At 40.4% G+C, this 17,407-nt stretch overlaps 1 protein-coding gene across 25 annotated transcripts in view; it reads right to left on the reverse strand.

Annotated features, from left to right (window-relative positions):
- The window catches only part of CSNK1G1 (casein kinase 1 gamma 1), a 229,751-nt gene that overhangs the window by 49,492 nt on the left and 162,852 nt on the right, over positions 1-17,407 (reverse strand). For 20 of the 25 annotated variants that reach the window (XR_012415037.1, XR_012415035.1, XR_012415038.1 and 17 more), the window contains 2 exons: positions 5,394-5,545; positions 2,720-2,954 (listed from right to left, as the gene is read on the reverse strand). The exons of the other annotated variants lie outside the window; for them this stretch is intronic. Coding sequence is in view for 16 of the 20 variants with exons in the window: in XM_005559775.4 (XP_005559832.1) it covers positions 2,720-2,954; positions 5,394-5,545 (387 nt within the window). In the remaining 4 variants the exon portion in view is untranslated. The remainder of the gene's footprint in view (positions 1-2,719; positions 2,955-5,393; positions 5,546-17,407) is intronic. 25 annotated transcript variants of the gene reach the window in all.

The raw sequence follows: 17,407 nt of genomic DNA on the forward strand, positions 1-17,407 counted from the left end.
TTTAGGAGGATTCTTCTCTTGTTCTCCTCCTCCATAAAACGAAGAAGTGATTTTCCCAAAGCCATTTGAAAACACATATCCCAGTCCCTTCTTCATTGCAACACAAAAAATGCAACACATTTAAAAACCAACAGCATTAGAGTTCCTACAAAGACCTCTATTGTTTGAGGCATGGGAAAGGGTTTAAAAAGCAGTGACAACTTTCTGTATGTATTCTCTGTAATGTGGAGAATACAAAATATGATGACAGGTTATATTTGACCTGGAAAACTCTGGTACTCAGTAAGCCAAGTCTGGGGGTAAACTCAAAAGTTCCGGCAGGAATGGCAGTACACCAAGAGACGTAACAGTCTGATGCACAGTAGATGCTTAAAACAGATTTTGTTGAATAAATAATAATCAGGATAATTACAATATGGACTGATCTTACTATTATAAGGCATTATGCTAAACATTTTACATACATTATCTCATAGAACCATATATTACAGGCATAAATATCATATCCATTTCATACATGAGATAACCAAGGCTAAGGGAAGAAGGTTATTGGATCAAAATTACATAGCTATTAAGTAAGAGCGCCAGGATTTGCATACTTTTTCTTAACCACTACTCTTTATCTTATACAAACATAACATGAACACCCATCCCTTGTCTGTTCTTGTCTTTCCTCTTAAAAACAATAAAATTAGTACACGAACGGCTGAGCCCAGGAAGTGGGCATTAAAACAACTTCTAGAGTTTGTCAGTTAAACCACACAATCATAAGTTTATTATTTAAGATACAGTTTTTGTTTCCTTGTAAAATGGAAAAGTACTTGTCATTATGAAGGAAGAAGGGAATGCTAAGCACTATGCAAGAGACCTAAGTCAGACATGGTGCTTTCACATATATTATCCATTCAACCTTTAAAATATCCCTGTGAAGCTTTACCCTCATTTTACAGAGGAGTTTCAGTGAGATTAAGTAACTTGTCCACAGTAACGCTGATAATAAGAGCCAGAGGACTTCTAGTCTAATTTTAAAGTATTACATTTATTTAAGTGAGGATTTCCATGTGGTTACTGAAAAAATCCTGATAACATCATAATTTCAAATCAAATTGTATCATACTACTTTGTAATGCCATTTTTTACTCTTCACTATCACTTGAATTTCTCAGGTGAATAACTTCTGTAGTTTACTCAATGAGGCTACTTAGTAGATATTACATTAGTCTTTAAAATACTTATTAAAGTGCAGGCCAGGCACGGTGGCTCACATCTATAATCCCAGTGCGCTGGGAGGCTGAGGCAACAGGATCTCTTGAAACCAGAAGTTTGAGACCAGCCTGGGGAACACAGTGAGACTCTGTCTCTACAAAAAAATTTAAAAGTTAGCTGGACATGATGGCATGCGCCAATAGCCCTAGCTACTGAGGAGGCTGAGAAAGATCTCTCCAGCTCAGGTGATTGAGGTTATAGTGAGCTATGATCACACTGCTGCACTGCAGCCTGAGTGAGAGTGAGATTCTGTCTCTAAAAATAAAATAAATATGCTGGGCACAGTGGCTCACACCTGTAATCCCAGCACTTTGGGAGGTCAAGGCAGATGGATCACTTGAGGTCAGGAGTTCAAGACCATCCTGGTTAACATTGTGAAATCCCGTCTCTACTAAAAATACAAAAATTAGCCAGGCGTGGTGGTGCATGCCTGTAATCCCAGCTACTGGGGAGGCTAAGGGAGGAGAACTGCTTGAACCCGGGAGGCAGAGGTTGCAGTGGGCTGAGATTGCATGACTGCACTCCAGCCTGGGTGATAGAGTGAGACTCCATCTCAAAAAAAATAAATAAATAAATGAAATAAATACATCTTAGTGTGCAGTAGTTCATTAATATTTAAGAATATTTTATAATTATTTCTGTCTAGGAGTATGGAATCTGAGAATATTCTGCTTGTGTACGCTCTAGAATATTGATTTTCAAACACGTTTTTTTTCAATCACCTAGGAGTCTTTTCTCCAAATAGAGTCTTCCATCGAAGCCCAATATACGAAACATAAAAAAGGGAGGCTTTTTTTGAAGCAGAAAAGCTCAGGGCTCTGCCTGCTTGGTCTCCCCCACTGTTCCTTAGGCTTCTCTGACAAATACTCTCCCCCTTGGAATAGTTCCTTACAGGTAAGGTCTTCTGCCTTGATTAGAGCATTTAACAACATTTGTGCAAGTTGTTTATCCTGAGTAAAATGCAAAACTAATGGGAAACCAAGCATATTTTCACTGAATAAGACAGAAGCTCTTCCTTGAAGACTTCTGTGCAGAACTACATGCAGTGAACAGAAGTCTACTCCATTTTTAGTGAGGCACTCTTCCCCACAGCTGACCCAGCCTGATGTCCTTTTCAGGACTGTCATAAATGGAGTCATACATAAGTAAATACCAAATTCATTACTAAACTCACTAAAATGCTATCCTCTTTTTACAATAATTCAAGTACTCACACTGCTCAGAAACTAAACATTTGGAAGTACAGTGTAAAGAATTAAGAACCTATGCATAGTTTATAGGATTCTTTGAAAAGTCATTAACTTACCATCTCAACTTCCCATATATAAAAATCACTTAACCTTGTGAAGCAATAAAAACCACAAGTTGTAATGCACAATGACGATATAAGTGTTACAGGAATAATAAACTGTTCTAATGACTTGCCCCTTTCATGGAACAGAAAAAAACACACCTTTGCCAAGATGCGTGTTGATAGACATATATCTTGCAGTTCCAGTTAAACTTTTGTGTTCCCTATAAGGTATGTGTTTTTTGGTTTCGGGGTCAATGTATTCCTTGGCCAGTCCAAAGTCTATAATGTGTATAACATGTTCTTTCTTATTGCCTTGTCGACCAATCAGGAAGTTCTCTGGCTTGACATCTCGGTAAATGAGGTTCTTTGAGTGTACATATTCCATTCGAGAAAGCTAAAAGAGAAATAAATGATGGAAATACTCTAAAGAAGTATATCAGGAAAATACATCAAAACATTTTCTTTAATGAGACCAAGGTTTTAATTACTGAAATAACATAAAATTTATCTCCTTTCATCACCCAGAGTCACTTCACTGACTTGTAAACAAAAAAATATTTTGTTATAAATATGTACATAACAAATATCAAGACTAGGAAAAGAAAGTGAGAGAGTACAGGTCAACTAAAATGATAGCTCAATTTTACCTCATAATGTCACAATTTGCAAATGACGAATGAAATTAGTTGTTTATATGCTACTTCAGAAAATTAAGCACTTGAGAGAAAAGAAGTATTCCCAGGTACGATATCAAACTGTTGGTGACCTTTGAGACAAATGCCACTGCCACATTCACCTTCTGCCCACATCTTCCTATCCTTAGTTGGACAAGACTACCCAACCCAACTTTCAATGTTGTGAGGCCCAGAGAAGTTAATACTGGACTGACATCACATAGCTAATTAACAGCAGAGACAGGGAAACAGTTCATTATTATTATTGTTGTTGTTATAATTATTATTATTCTTTGAGATGGAGTCTTGCTCTGTCACCCAGGGTGTAGTGCAGCCTCAGCCTCCTGGGTTCCAGCAATTCTTGTGCCTCAGCCTCCCGGGTAGCTGGGATTACAGGCACGTGCCACCATGCCTGGCTAATTTTTGTATTTTTAGTAGAGACAGGGTTTCACCATGTTGGCCACACTGGTCTCAAACTCCTGACCTTGGGTGATCCATCCTCCTCAGCCTCCCAAAGTGCTAGGATTACAGGCATGAGCCACCATGCCTCCCCAAAACAGTTCATTCTTGTTGTTTTAAATTTATTTGAAGATTATTTTTGTAGAGATGGGGTCTATGTTGCCTAGGCTGGTCTCAAACTCCTGGCCTCAAGTGATCCTCCCACCTCAGCCTCCCAAAGTCCTGGGATTATAGACATGAGCCACCATGCCGGCCAGGGCTACAGTTTTTATGTTAAGTTAAATATAATAAAAAATAATAATCATAAGAGTATTTCAAATTTTATTAAGTATTTCTATCTACTAAGCTTTTCTAGTAACTTTTTTTTTTTGGAGATGGAGTCTCACTCTGTCTCCCAGGCTGGAGTGCAGTGGCGCGATCTCGGCTCACTGCAAGCTCCGCCTCTCAGGTTCACACCATTCTTCTGCCTCAGCCCGCCGAGTTGCTGGGACTACAGGCGCCCGCCACCATGCCTGACTAATTTTTTATATTTTAGTAGAGATGGGGTTTCATCGTGTTAGCCAGGATGGTCTCAATCTCCTGACCTCGTGATCTGCCCGCCTCGGCCTCCCAAAGTGCTGGGATTACAGGCGTGAGCCACCATGCCCAGCCCTTTTCTACTAACTTTTAGTAGAGAAAGAGAAGCTCAGATATTTGAATTTGGAGCTCAAAAGTCAAAGTCAATTATCTCACATTTCCAAATTTTTATAGGACAGTGGGAGAGACCATTACCATTTCAAATAAATGAAGATATATTTGCATCATTCCCCAAAGGGCTTATGTCAAACTTCTCAAAGGAACTGTAGGAACTGCTTATTAAACTGGTATTGGGGTGTAGTTTGGTAGGCGCTACAAGAGCTGCCTCTTCAGCTGAAATTTGTCTCTGAGAGAACTGGAGGCCAGAGAACTACCGCAAATTCCTGGTCACGCAATTGTGAATCTGAGTGTTAGTGCAATGGGTTATATCGTCAATATTTTCTTGGTTGCAACACTGAAGGGAGAGATAGGACATGACAAAACCTTACAGTTATATTTAAAACACACAAATAGGCTGGGTGCAGTGGTTCATGCCTGTAATCCTAGCACATTGAGAGGCCGAGGTGGGAGGACCAGTTGAGACCAGGAGTTTAGACCAGCCTGGGCAACATAGTGGGAGCCTGTCTCCACAACATTTTTTTAAAAAATGAGCTGGCATGGCACCTGCAGTTCTAGCTGCTGCAGAGGCTGAGGTAGGAGAATCGTTTGAGCCTAGGAGTTTGAGGTTTCAGTGAGCTATGATCATGCTACTGCACTCTAGCCTGGGTGACAGAGACCCTGTCTCAAAAACCAAAAACAAAACAAAACAAAATCAAAAAAATTATTCACATTTTTACAACTCTATCTAATCATCCTCTTTTCCCCTAATCTAAATTATATACTTCCTCTTCAGTTAAGGGCAGAGCATTGCTCCAAGGTGCAAAGTCTTAAAATAGAGCAAATTGCAGATGTAATATGACTTCTCTGAATTTACCCTTTTTGCCCCAGCCAGCTTCCCAGAATGCCATCAAGCCTGTGAGTACTAATTCTTGATGTGTCGCTATGGTTAGTAAATCACCAAAGGCCCACAAGGATGTGGCTGAGGAACCAGCCTATTCTCTTCCAGAATAGCAATTCCAACTTACCAACTGAATGGCTATCATTAACACCGTCTTCAAAGTAAATGTTCGGTCACAGAGATCAAACAAGTCCTCCAAGCTAGGGCCAAGGAGCTCCAGCACCATGGCATTATATTTCCCACATGGTCCAAAGTAATACACCTGTGGGAGACCTTCACCTGAAAGCAGAGGGGAAATGGGGGTATATAGTGGGAGACACAAAAGCCAAAATATGAGATAACGGTATTAGCACTGAACAAAATATTTTTAAAGGTACAATTTGTGAGATTTCCATTTTCTTTCATAGTCCCTATTGGAAACTTAAATTGAGCACAACAGCTTCAATGGGAACTAATAATGATGGGAAAGGCTAAGTCATTGCATAATATGTTCAAATGAGTAGTTATTTAATACCACAGTGCCAAAAACATTTCCACTGCTATAAGATAGAGAATGGTCCCTGATCCATTAGATCTTCCCAAAAGGATGCCTGAAAGTGCAGTATCGTAAAAGGCTCAAAGGATGGCTCACTGAGCTCAAAGGCCAGCTAACAGAACTTGTTACATTAGCTGGTTCATGAGCACTCCCTATGCTTACTGCCATAGCCACATGGGTTATTTGGAACTGTTGCCCTATGGAGAACTCAGATTGAAAAGGCAAGGTCACAGAGAATGCAGCCTGGCCCCAGGCCAGCACAACTGGCCCTCTTTTCACAGGGAGTCTCTATAGTTTTTTGTTTTCTATCAGCTGGAGAAAAGTCAACTAACCAAAACTTAGTGTTTGGTTGCTGATAAGTACTGATGAAAGGAAAAGGGGGAAAAAACACAAGGCTGGGTTTTCCCCAGATCTGATATTCATAGCTATTAAGAAGCCAAAATCCAGACTTTTTCACCTAAGTGGCAAATTGTGAATAAATTTCCTTTATAAAGTACATCGTAAATATGAGGCATTCACTAAATATATAACTGGTACCATGAGAATAGTAGATATTAAATAAGATTACAGAGGCCAGGCGCGGTGGCTTGGGAGGCCAAGGTGGTCAGGAGTTTTGAGACCAGCCTGGCCAACATGGTGAAACCCTGTCTCTACCGAAAATACAAAAATTAGCTGGGCGTGGTGGCACACACCTATAATCCCAGCTACTCAGGAGGCTGAGGAAGGAGAATCGTTTGAACTTGGGAGGCAGAGGTTGCAGTGAGCTGAGATGGCGCCACTGCACTCCAGCCTGGGTGACAGAGTGAGACTCCATCTCAAAAAAAAAAAAAAAAAAAAAAGATTACAGAACACTTAAAAAATTATCTGGTTTCATAGAGCAGAAACATTCCCATCTCACACATTTATGTATATAGTGGTCTACAGTTGTATATGTTGTAGATTATTGTTTGCTTCTTCCTCTAAGTGTTTTAACTTGAGACAAGGTCTCAATGTCACCCAGGCTGGAGTGCAGTGGTGAGATCTCAGCTCACTGCAAACTCTGCCTCCCAGACTAACGCGATCTTCCCAGCTCAGACTCCCAAGTAGCAGCTGGGACTGTAGGCTTGCTCTACCACACCAGACTAAGTTTTTGATTTTTTATAGAGATGGGGTCTCACTATGTTACCCAGGTTGGTCCTGAACAACTCCCAAGCTCAAGCAATCCTCCCTCCTTTGCCTCCCAAAGTGCTGGAATTATAGGCATGAGCTACTGTGCCTGGCCCCATTCCCTTTTTATTTCTATGGGTGGGATATAGGCAGATGTACATCTAACACATACTTCTCTCAAGGATAGGTCTCACGTATTTGGAATTAATAACTATTTCATATATTGTATTAGTCTATCTTGATTCATCAAATCCTAAACAACTTTTTTTTTTTTTGAAACAGAGTCTCATTCTGTCACCCAGGCTGGAGTGCAGTGGCGCAATCTTGGCCCACTGCAACCTCCGCCTCCTGGGTTCAAGCAATTCTCGCGCCTCAGTCTCTCAAGTAGCTGAGATTACAGGCATGGTGTCCAGCAATTTTTTTTGTATCTTTTGGAGAGACAGGGTTTCGCCATGTTGGCCAGGCTGGTCTTGAATTCCCGACCTCAAGTGATCTGTCCGCCTCAGCCTCCCAAAGTGCTGGGATTACAGGCGCGAGCTACCATGCATGGCCTAAGCCCTAAACAACTTGAACATTTTCTTTAAATATGTTTATTCCTAGCTTGTATCCTCTAATATACATTACTCCTGCTAGTTCAACAAATACCTGTTCAATTGTTTTTGTGGTTGTCTTGATTCTTCCTATCTCCAAAAGAGAAAACGATTTAATTTGAAGTGTCTTTTTTTTTTTTTCTTTTGAGATGGAGTTTCACTCTGTAGCCCAGGCTGGAATGCACTTGTACCATCTCGACTCATTGCAACCTCCGCCTCCCGAGTTCAAGCCATTCTCCTGCCTCAGCCTCCTGAGTAGCTGGGATTACAGGCGCACACTGCCACGCCCAGCTAATTTTTGTATTTTTAGTAGAGACAGCGTTTCCCCATGTTGGCCAGGCTGGTCTCAAACTCCTGACCTCAGGTGATCTACCCACCTCGGCCTCCCAAAGTACTGGTATTACAGGCGTGAGTCACCACGCCAGGCCCCAAAGAGTCTTTTTTTCCCTGTTGTTCTGAAAAAGTCATTTTTCAGTTTTTTAAAAATACACAAAACTCAATAGTTGTTTCCAATGACTCCTGCTGAGACATCCAAAGCAGAACACTCTGTCCTAGAGATTTACTGCTTTTATTAATCAGACACATGGTAAATGCAGTTTGGGGATCTTTTAAATTTATGTCCTATATAAGGATTCGATGGCACTAAAATGTTATTTTCCTAATATAAATATTATATTCTTCAAAGCAGGTTGTGGCAGTGCCTGTTTGCATGCCCAGTATCCACATATACACTCTCCCTCTCCTTTTTCTTTTGAGACAGGGTCTCACTGGGTCACCCAGGCTGGAGGGCAGTGGTGTGACCATGGCTCACTGCAGCCTCGACCTCCTGGGACAAGAAATCCTCCTGCCTCAGACTCCCAAACAGCTTGGAGTACAGGCACATGCTGCCACATTGGACTAGTTTTTTTAAATTTTTTCCAGAGATGAGCTCCCACTATGTTGTTCAGGCTGGTCTTGAATCTCTGGGCTCAACTGATCCTCCTGCTTTGACCTCCCAAAGTGAGATTACAAGGATGCCTCTCCCCTTCTTTTTTTCTTTTCTTTCTTTTTTTTTTTTTTTTGAGACAAGAGTCTTGCTCGGTTGCCAGGCTGGACTGCAGTGGCACGATCTCGGCTCAATGCAACCTTCACCTCCTGAGTTCAAGTGATTCTCATGCTTCAGTCTCCCAAGTAGCTGGGATTGACAGGCACATGCCACCACATCCAGCTAATTTTTGTATTTTTAGTAGAGATGGGATTTCACCATGTTGGCCAGCATAGTCTCCATCTCCTGACTTCGTGATCCGCCTGCCTTGGCCTCCCAAAGTGCTGGGATTACAGGTGTGAGCCACCACGCCCAGCCTCCCCTTCTTTTAAAATAACGTAACTTCTTTTTTTTTTTTTTGAGACAGAGTCTTGCTCTTTTGCTGAGGCCGGAATGCAGCGGCGTGATCTCAGCTTACTGCAACCTCCGCCTCCTGGGTTCAAGCCATTCTCTTGCCTCAGCCTCCTGAGTAGCTGGGACTACAGACTTGGCTAATTTTTTTTTTTTTTTTTTTAGTTTTAGTCTTGCCTCAGTCTTCTGAGTAGCTGGGACTACGGACTAGGGCTACTTTTTTTTTTTTTTTTAGTTTTTGGTAGAGATGAGATTTCACCATGTTGGCCAGGCTGGTCTCCAACTCCTGGCCTCAAGTGATCTACCCACCTTGGCCTCCCAAAGTGCTGGGATTATAGGCATGAGCCACTGCGCCTGGCCACTGAGTGTATAATTCTAAAAATTCTTTCAAGAGAGATGGCTAGAATGAAAGGTGAAAGATGTGACCTTCTAAAGGTCCAGAAGCCATCTAGACTCACTAGACATCTTGAGGATGTAAAGTAGTGCCAAGAATAGATGAGCAAAAAAGAGAAGAATCTAAGTCCCTGATGGCTGTGGAGTAACCATGCCAATGTTGGACTTTTCTTCCCTCTGGATGTTTTTTATCAAAAAGAAAAATCAATCTCTACCTTGACTGAGCTACTTGTATTTGGATTTTTAAAAAGCAGTCAACTCTAATCCTAATTAATAAACACATTACTCCATTTGTTGGCTAACTTGCAAATCTGGGCATAATATCCTCTTTTTAAAGTAAAAGCTAAAAGTCAGGCTTGCTTAGAAATATAATATTGGCATAATTTCCTACACTTGTTGCCAATACTTAAGGTTCAGTTTAAATGAGACAACTGATCTTGTTCTCAATAATCTTTAGTATCAAATCTAGATTATCTTTTGCCAGAAGTTTCCATGCCAGAAGTTGCCATCTCTCTTGAAAGAATTTTTAGAATTATACACTCAGTGGCCAGGCGCAGTGGCTCATGCCTATAATCCCAGCACTTTGGGAGGCCAAGGTGGGCAGATCACTTGAGGCCAGGAGTTGGAGACCAGCCTGGCCAACATGGTGAAATCTCATCTCTACCAAAAACTAAAAAAAAAAGTCACAAACGGATTCTGAGTAATATCTGTAATTTCTAACTATGATGTCACCCATTACTCCCACCTAGGAACTTTGAAGAATTAAGAGTTCCTGCTTGCTGCATTATTGCTTTTATTAAGTACCCTGAGACCTCACAACACACTGGCAGGCTTTGGGATGCTCAAAGCAACTTCTAGACCACTGAGTGGCTTTGAAGCATTTCTAGGGGAGGATCAAGGTCCAAAATCCTAGTGTAGAAAGAGCTCAAGTCTAGGATCAAGGTCCGAGATACTAGTATAGAAAGAGCTCAAGAGTCTTAGATCTAGTATTTGCTTCTGCTTTCAACTCTGGCACATTCCGTAGCCTCTCTAGGTTAGCTAATTCATCTGTAAAGAAGAAGGGGTTTACACAATGAGATACCATCTCAACGCCAGTCAGAATGGTGATTATTAAAAAGTCAGGAAACAACAGATGCTGGCAAGGCTGTGGAGAAATAGGAATGCTTTTACATTGTTGGTAGGCATGTAAATTAGTTCAACCATTGTGGAAGACAGTATGGTGATTCCTTAAAGATCTAGAACCAGAAATACCATTTGACCCAGCAATCCCATTACTGAGTATATACCCAAAGGAATATAAATTATTCTACTATAAAGAGATATGCACATGTATGTTTATTGCAGCACTATTTACAATATCAAAGACGTGGAACCAACCCAAATGTGCATCAATGATAGATTGGATAAAGAAAATGTGGTACATATATACCATGGAATACTATGCAGCCATAAAAAGGAATGAGATCATGTCCTTTACAGGGACATGGATGAAGCTGGAAGCCATCATCCTCAGCAAACTAACACAGGAACAGAAAACCAAACACCACATGTTCTCACTCATAAGTGGGAGTTGAACACTGAGAACACGTGGACACAGAGAGGGGAACAACACATACCAGGGCCTGTTGATGGATGCGGGGAAGGGGGAGGGAACTTAGAGGATGGGTCAATAGGTGCAGCAAACCACCATGGCACACGTGTACCTATGTAACAAACCTGCACGTTCTGCACATGTATCCCGTTTTTTTTTTTTTCTTTAGAATAAATAAAGAAAAACAACAACAAAAAAAAAAAAGAAGAAGAAGAAGAAGAAGAAGAGGGGGTTTAGACTGGTTCCTTTCAAAACCCAAATTCTTATTATGGCCAGGATTTCCTTCTAGCTACCTTCTGGGTTCCTCTCTGTAAAGCCACAGAACTACTATGAATGAAACTCACCTCCATATTTTATGAAATAACGTGTGGCACCAATTCAAACATAAGCTGGTAGTGAAACTCAAATGGAAGTGTATCCATCAGAAATATCTTTAAAACTTAAAAAAAAAAAATACCCAAAATGAGATGCAGTGACTTCACCTCCTACCTACTGAGTCAGAATTTCTAGGAGTGGAAGCAAACATTGCTCCACAAGTGATTCTGATGTGTAACCTCAGCTGAAAAACACTATATCTAGAGAGTAGAAATAAAGGGTATGCTTTGTTTTATGATTAAGATATCATAAGGATTCAGAATACAGTGACAGGCCTCTTTCAGAAGTTATTTCAGATCAAAACAACTGGACTCAATCCTTTCGAAGGAAAGAATTTTAAGGCAAGTTAAAAAGATTTCTCTGTTTAAAGTTTCTTAGTTATTTTCTTACAGAAAATATACCTTTGAGCATAAAAGTTTCTTTGGGAGATGTAGCCGTAATTTATTAGAACTATCTGTACAGAAAGCTCCCCATGCAAGTTCTACTCTGAGCCTGTTTCTTCGCATGACTGCCCATAAAGTGGTCTGTGCTGGTGGTAAAAGACAAACACAGGCACACTAGGAAAGTCTGTCTCTTTGATCAGAGATTACCACACAGTAATGGTTTATCAGCTGGGCTGCATTTAAATGAAAAAAAAAAAAAAATCCTGTATATTTCATTCTTCTTTCGCAGAGCTATCTCTAATCCACTGCTTAAGACATTTTTAATTAATCAACATTATGCTATGAAATCCTTTAATGAGACTGGGGAGAAGGGCAGATCCTTAAGTGCAACATAAGGTACACATGCAGTAAAAAGATACTTTCTATAAATAATTATGAGGGAATGGAAAGGAAATGGGAGACTCGGGCAAGATATGTGCTGGATTCTTTGATCAATGGTATATTGGAAACTAAAGTATTAATAGTTTTATAATCTCTCATCTGCTCTGGGAATAATGCGCTAATGAGGTCTCCCCCTCCTAAATTGGTAAACTGCACAGAAACCTGGAAACTAAAGAAGTGACTACTGAATTTTCCTTTTCTGAAGGATTTCCAATAGATTTCATTATATTTCCTTTAACTACAGGTTAAATCTCTTATAAACCAAAACTGCAAGGTTATATATATATAGTACATATGTTATCTTGTATATTTTCCTCAGTACTATGAAACAGCCTTTCCATCATCAATAACATGATGTTATAAACCCTGCCGGACATATGGCTCACACATATACCAAGCTGCACAGAATAGGGAATGAATGTAGAACACCAGAGCTAATTTTCAGTCTGTACTAAGTTTAACTTGAGTTAAATATACCAAATCAAGGATAATGGCTTCTTTTATAATCCAAGCTGTTATCTGAAAACAATCCGTAACACATTATGAACAGTAACTACTCTAAGTAGAGATATTATAAAAGGCACATCAGGTTGAGAACTGAAATAGAACCACCTCAAAGGTTTTGGTAATTTGATCCTATTATTAGTCTACCCTAATAATTAGTCTTTCATTCTTTTTTAAAAACTAAATTACCTAACTTTGAAGGACAATGACCTTGGCAAGTCCATTCTTTTGCTTTGTTTATATAGTTTATTATTTAATGTTTAAAGAAAATAGAATAATTTTTTTCCCAAATTAAATTAATTATCTTCTCGGCCCCATCAATGGTAATAGTTTCTAGCACAACTACTAAATGCTCTGTAATGTTTCTGAGGGATCAGGCAATTATTATAATAATACATGGGCAATTATCATTAAAGAAAATAATCTTAAACATGTACCCTTAGCAAGAAATCAGAAATAGGCAGATAAACGAGATGATATTCCATTGTAAGCAGTGAAAGGGAAAAATGGAAGCATAGCCTTTAAAACTCAGAGAATAAATCCATAAAAACAATGCATTATTACAAAGATAGGAGACAACACGTAGTATTTCTTTTTTAAAAAAGAACAATCCCTCTCATGTCCCTGGCTCTGAAAAATGTCTCTTTGCAACATGAACCAGTTAAACATATGAATTTACTCAAAATGCTGGTTTAATAACAAAAACAGCTAGGCCCAGAATTAAGAAAACAGGATTACTTTGTCCTATAATGAAAAATGTTTTACAATCATCTTGTTTAAACGCCTCCTGGGAACTGGAATACTGCCAAACATAGGCTGCTGCTAGCACGAACTCAAATTTGTATGGCAGGGGAAGGGGCAGTGAGGAAAGGCAAAAGAAGAGGAATAATTTCACATGTCTGAGCCACAGACATTGAGCTTTAACAGTGTCTCTATTACATACACATAATTATGAAGGCCTTGAGCCTTAAAGCAGGCTTAACATTTTATTTACTCAAAAGGAGTCAGAAAAGAAAGCCCAAGACAGGACAGATTTCCTCTACACACATTTTTATTTTATTTTATTTTTTGGAGACAGAATCTTGCTCTGTAGCCCAGGCCAGAGTACAGTGGTGCAATTTTGGGTCACTGCAACCTCTACCTCCTGGGTTCAAGTGATTCTCTTGCCTCAGCCACCCGAGTAGCTGGGATTACAGGCATGCGCCACCATGCCTGGCTAATTTTTGCATTTTTAGTAGACCTGGGGTTTCACCACGTTAGCCAGTCTGGTCTCAAACTCCTGGCCTCAAGTGGTCCGCATGCCTCTGAGGCAGGAGAATAGGGTCTGAAAACAGTAAACCTAAGGCCTACCTATGGCTGCTTTCTTGGAATGGACTAAGACAAAAACCCCACCTGTCCACAACCAAGTCATAAGGGGCCAAAGGCTCATCCCTCTCCAAACTTCCCCTCCCCTGTGCCAGGAATGGGAATGTCTGGTTTGGGTCCATTCTGGGACCTTCATCTGCATATATGCCATAGGTGAGATGCCTCTGATTGGTCCTGGGAAGAATCTTGCTTCTGACTGGTCTGGGGCAAAATCCTTCATTTCCATAGGGCATAACCTATGAGAAGCCTCTAAAGGTACTTAGGCGTGTTACCATGCTCTTTTGTTGTTGCTGAGTCAGAGTTTCACTCTTGTTGCCCAGGATGGAGTGCAATGGTGTGATCTTGGCTCACTGCAACCTCTGCCTCCTGGGTTCAAGTGATTCTCCTGCCTCAGTCTCCCAAGTAGCTGGGATTACAGGTGCCTAACACCACACCCAGGTAATTTTTGTATTGTTAGTAGAGTTGGGGTTTCACCATGTTGCCCAGGCTGATCTCAAACTCCTGACCTCAGGTGATCCACCTGCCTCGGCCTCCTGAAGTGCTGGGATTACAGGCGTGAGTCACCGCGCCTGACCTACCATACTCTTTTAAATCAATAAAAACCTTAAGGAACATTACTACCAGGGCTCTTGAGCCACAAGCTCAAGCCTACTCCCACTCTGTGGAGTGTACTTTCACTTCAATAAATCTATGCCTTCGCCTTCCATTGTTCAATTCTTTGCTGAAGGCACCAAGAACTTTGACAACTCACAGTCAAGACTTTCCATCTGGTAACACCTTGGCCACCCAAAGTGCTGGGCACGTAAGTCACTGTGCCTGGCCCAAGATAAAAACAGGTAAAAGTGTGTTGTGTATTGGAGGTGGGGTGGGAGCAAAGGAGTAAAGTCCTTTCTCTTTCCAAAAAGACTAACTCGGCTGGGTGCAGTGGCTCATGCCTGTAATCCCAGCACTTTGGGAGGCCAAGGTGGGTGGATCATGAGGTCAGGAGATCAAGACCATCTTGGCCAACATGGAGAAACCCCGTCTCTACTAAAATACAAAAAATTAGCTGGGTGTGGTGGTGCACGCCTGTAGTCCCAGACTAGGGAGGCTGAGGCAGGGGAATCGCTTGAACCCAGGAGGTGGAGGCTGCAGTGAGCCAAGATCGCACCATTGCACTCCAGCCTGGCAACAGAACAAGACTGTCAAAAAAAAAAAAAAAAAGAAAGAAAGAAAGAAAAGAGAAGGAAAGAAAAGAGAAGAAAAGAAAAGAAAAGAAAAGAAAAAAGAAAAGAAAAGAAAAGAACAAACGAACGAACTCAGCTCTGCTGAGTTACTAACACACTAACTTTACTCGGTAAATTCATGAGATTAAAAAACCCAGTATTTGCCATTTTTTCACCTTCCTTAGTACTGTAGTTCTGCCATTTAAAACACAAAGATGGAATATCTATTGAATTTCAAACTCTGCCTCAAAACTTAAGAAAAGACACCTGATTCTTCTTAAAACACACCTGAACAATTAACAACTAAAAAGTCAAGAAGGTTCCAGCAAGCATCTAAAAGGAATGAAAAGGAAAAAACAAGGTTACGCAAAGTACAGTTATCCCTTTCCTGACAATCCTGTCCCGCTCCCATTACACTTTCTTTATCCATGTGTCTGTGTTCCCTACTAACGGTAGGCTATTTGAAAGCAGCAACTACTGTGTGTTAATTTTTTTGTATGTCAGCACCTAGCACTGGTCCAAGCATATGGTAGATATGGTTAAAATAAGTACTAAGTAAATTAATAACTACAACTCAATGCGATGGCACTTGAGTTTTCCATTTGGAATGCCTAATGCTTTCCTCAAAATGCTGAAATACACACAATACATACAGAGCAAAGCAAATTCATTGGATTTAAAATGTGCAGGGAATACTAACACAATTGATTTTTCTGAGTTCTTGCTTACCTTTCATGGGAATACTTTTAAAAGACAGTTCTGTTGCACAAGCCACAAGTATGAATACTCCAAGTAAATTCAGAGTTGCAACATTTCTACATTGACTTCCGTGTATTTTAAATCTTCCATGATGACTATAAATGGTTATCTACAGTTTATCTTGCTGTTCCCATATGCAGGTAAGCAACTATGCAGAATTACTTATTTCAGTTAACAGCACTGAAAACTACACACAAACAAATGTCTTCTCCTCTCTCAAAACAGCACCTGCCCATCCAAACAGATTAAATGACCAAAAAAATTAGTCATCTAAATCATCTAATATGAAAGGAAGTCCAGTAACTTCTTCCTATCCTTATTTTCTCCCTCTCAATTTGTAGACAAATTCTTTATTTTGGTCCTGTTTAACTTGGAAATACACAGTCTTTTCTTCACCTAAGTAGCCTTTTCCTACCACACTTGAATCTCACGGTCATCCTGTGAGGAAAAACAGGGCAAGTACTAAAGACCCCATTTTACAGATGAAATAAAACCCCCAAGAAATATTGTGTGAACTTTCCTAGGTTCCCAAATAATACAACCAAATCTCTCAATTCCAGATTCACTATTCTCTTCTCTACACTAAGATATCTGCATTCTCTTACTCTAATGTTCTTTTTCATCTATGTTGTTGCCAAAATTATTCTCCATGCTCCCCAACCCAACTCTTCCAAACCGCATGTTCTGCCCTTTTGGTTAACATTTTATTTTTTTCCAGCAGTTCTTTATCACCTTTCCAGTATATAAATCCCCCACTATGCTCCACAGGCAGCTTGATTTGTCCTACCCATCCCTTTGGCTTCCCTTATTTTTAAGAAATGTTCTTGCCCTCTCTCCCATTATTTTAAAATCAGCTCCACAAACACTATCTTTTCACCTTTCCTGTCCACCTGTCTGCGGTTCTCAAGCCTTGTCAATTCCAATCCCTGGTGTGGAACAGGAGTCACCTGGGGCATTACTTTTTTAAATTATAAAAGTGATAAATAGACAGATATAGCATGGATATCTATATTACCCATTTTTAGACAATCAAACATAACAGCAAACCAAAAGCAGTAAAAAGCATATAAAGAAAAGGTATTCACAGCCAGGCACAGTGGCTCACGTCTGTAATCCCAGCACTTTGGGAGGCCAAGGAAGGTGGATCACAAGGTCAGGAGATCGACACCATCCTGGTGAAACCCCGTCTTTACTAAAATACAAAAAATCAGCTGGGCATGGTGGCGCACGCCTGTATTCCCAATTACTTGGGAGGCTGAGGCAGGGGAATAACTTTAACCCAGGAGGCGGAGGTTACAGTGAGCTGAGATCGTGCCACTGCACTCCAGCCTGGCAACAGAGCAAGACTCCATCTCAAAAAGAAAAGAAAAAGAAAAAGTATTCATAACCACAAAGGCACATGATTAAGAATAGTGTACTGAAACTTCATTTTTAATTTAATACTATAGTGTGGGCCAGACATGGTGGCTCATGCCCATA

Source organism: Macaca fascicularis, chromosome 7 (genome assembly GCF_037993035.2).
Source record: "Macaca fascicularis isolate 582-1 chromosome 7, T2T-MFA8v1.1".
NCBI lineage: Eukaryota > Metazoa > Chordata > Mammalia > Primates > Cercopithecidae > Macaca > Macaca fascicularis.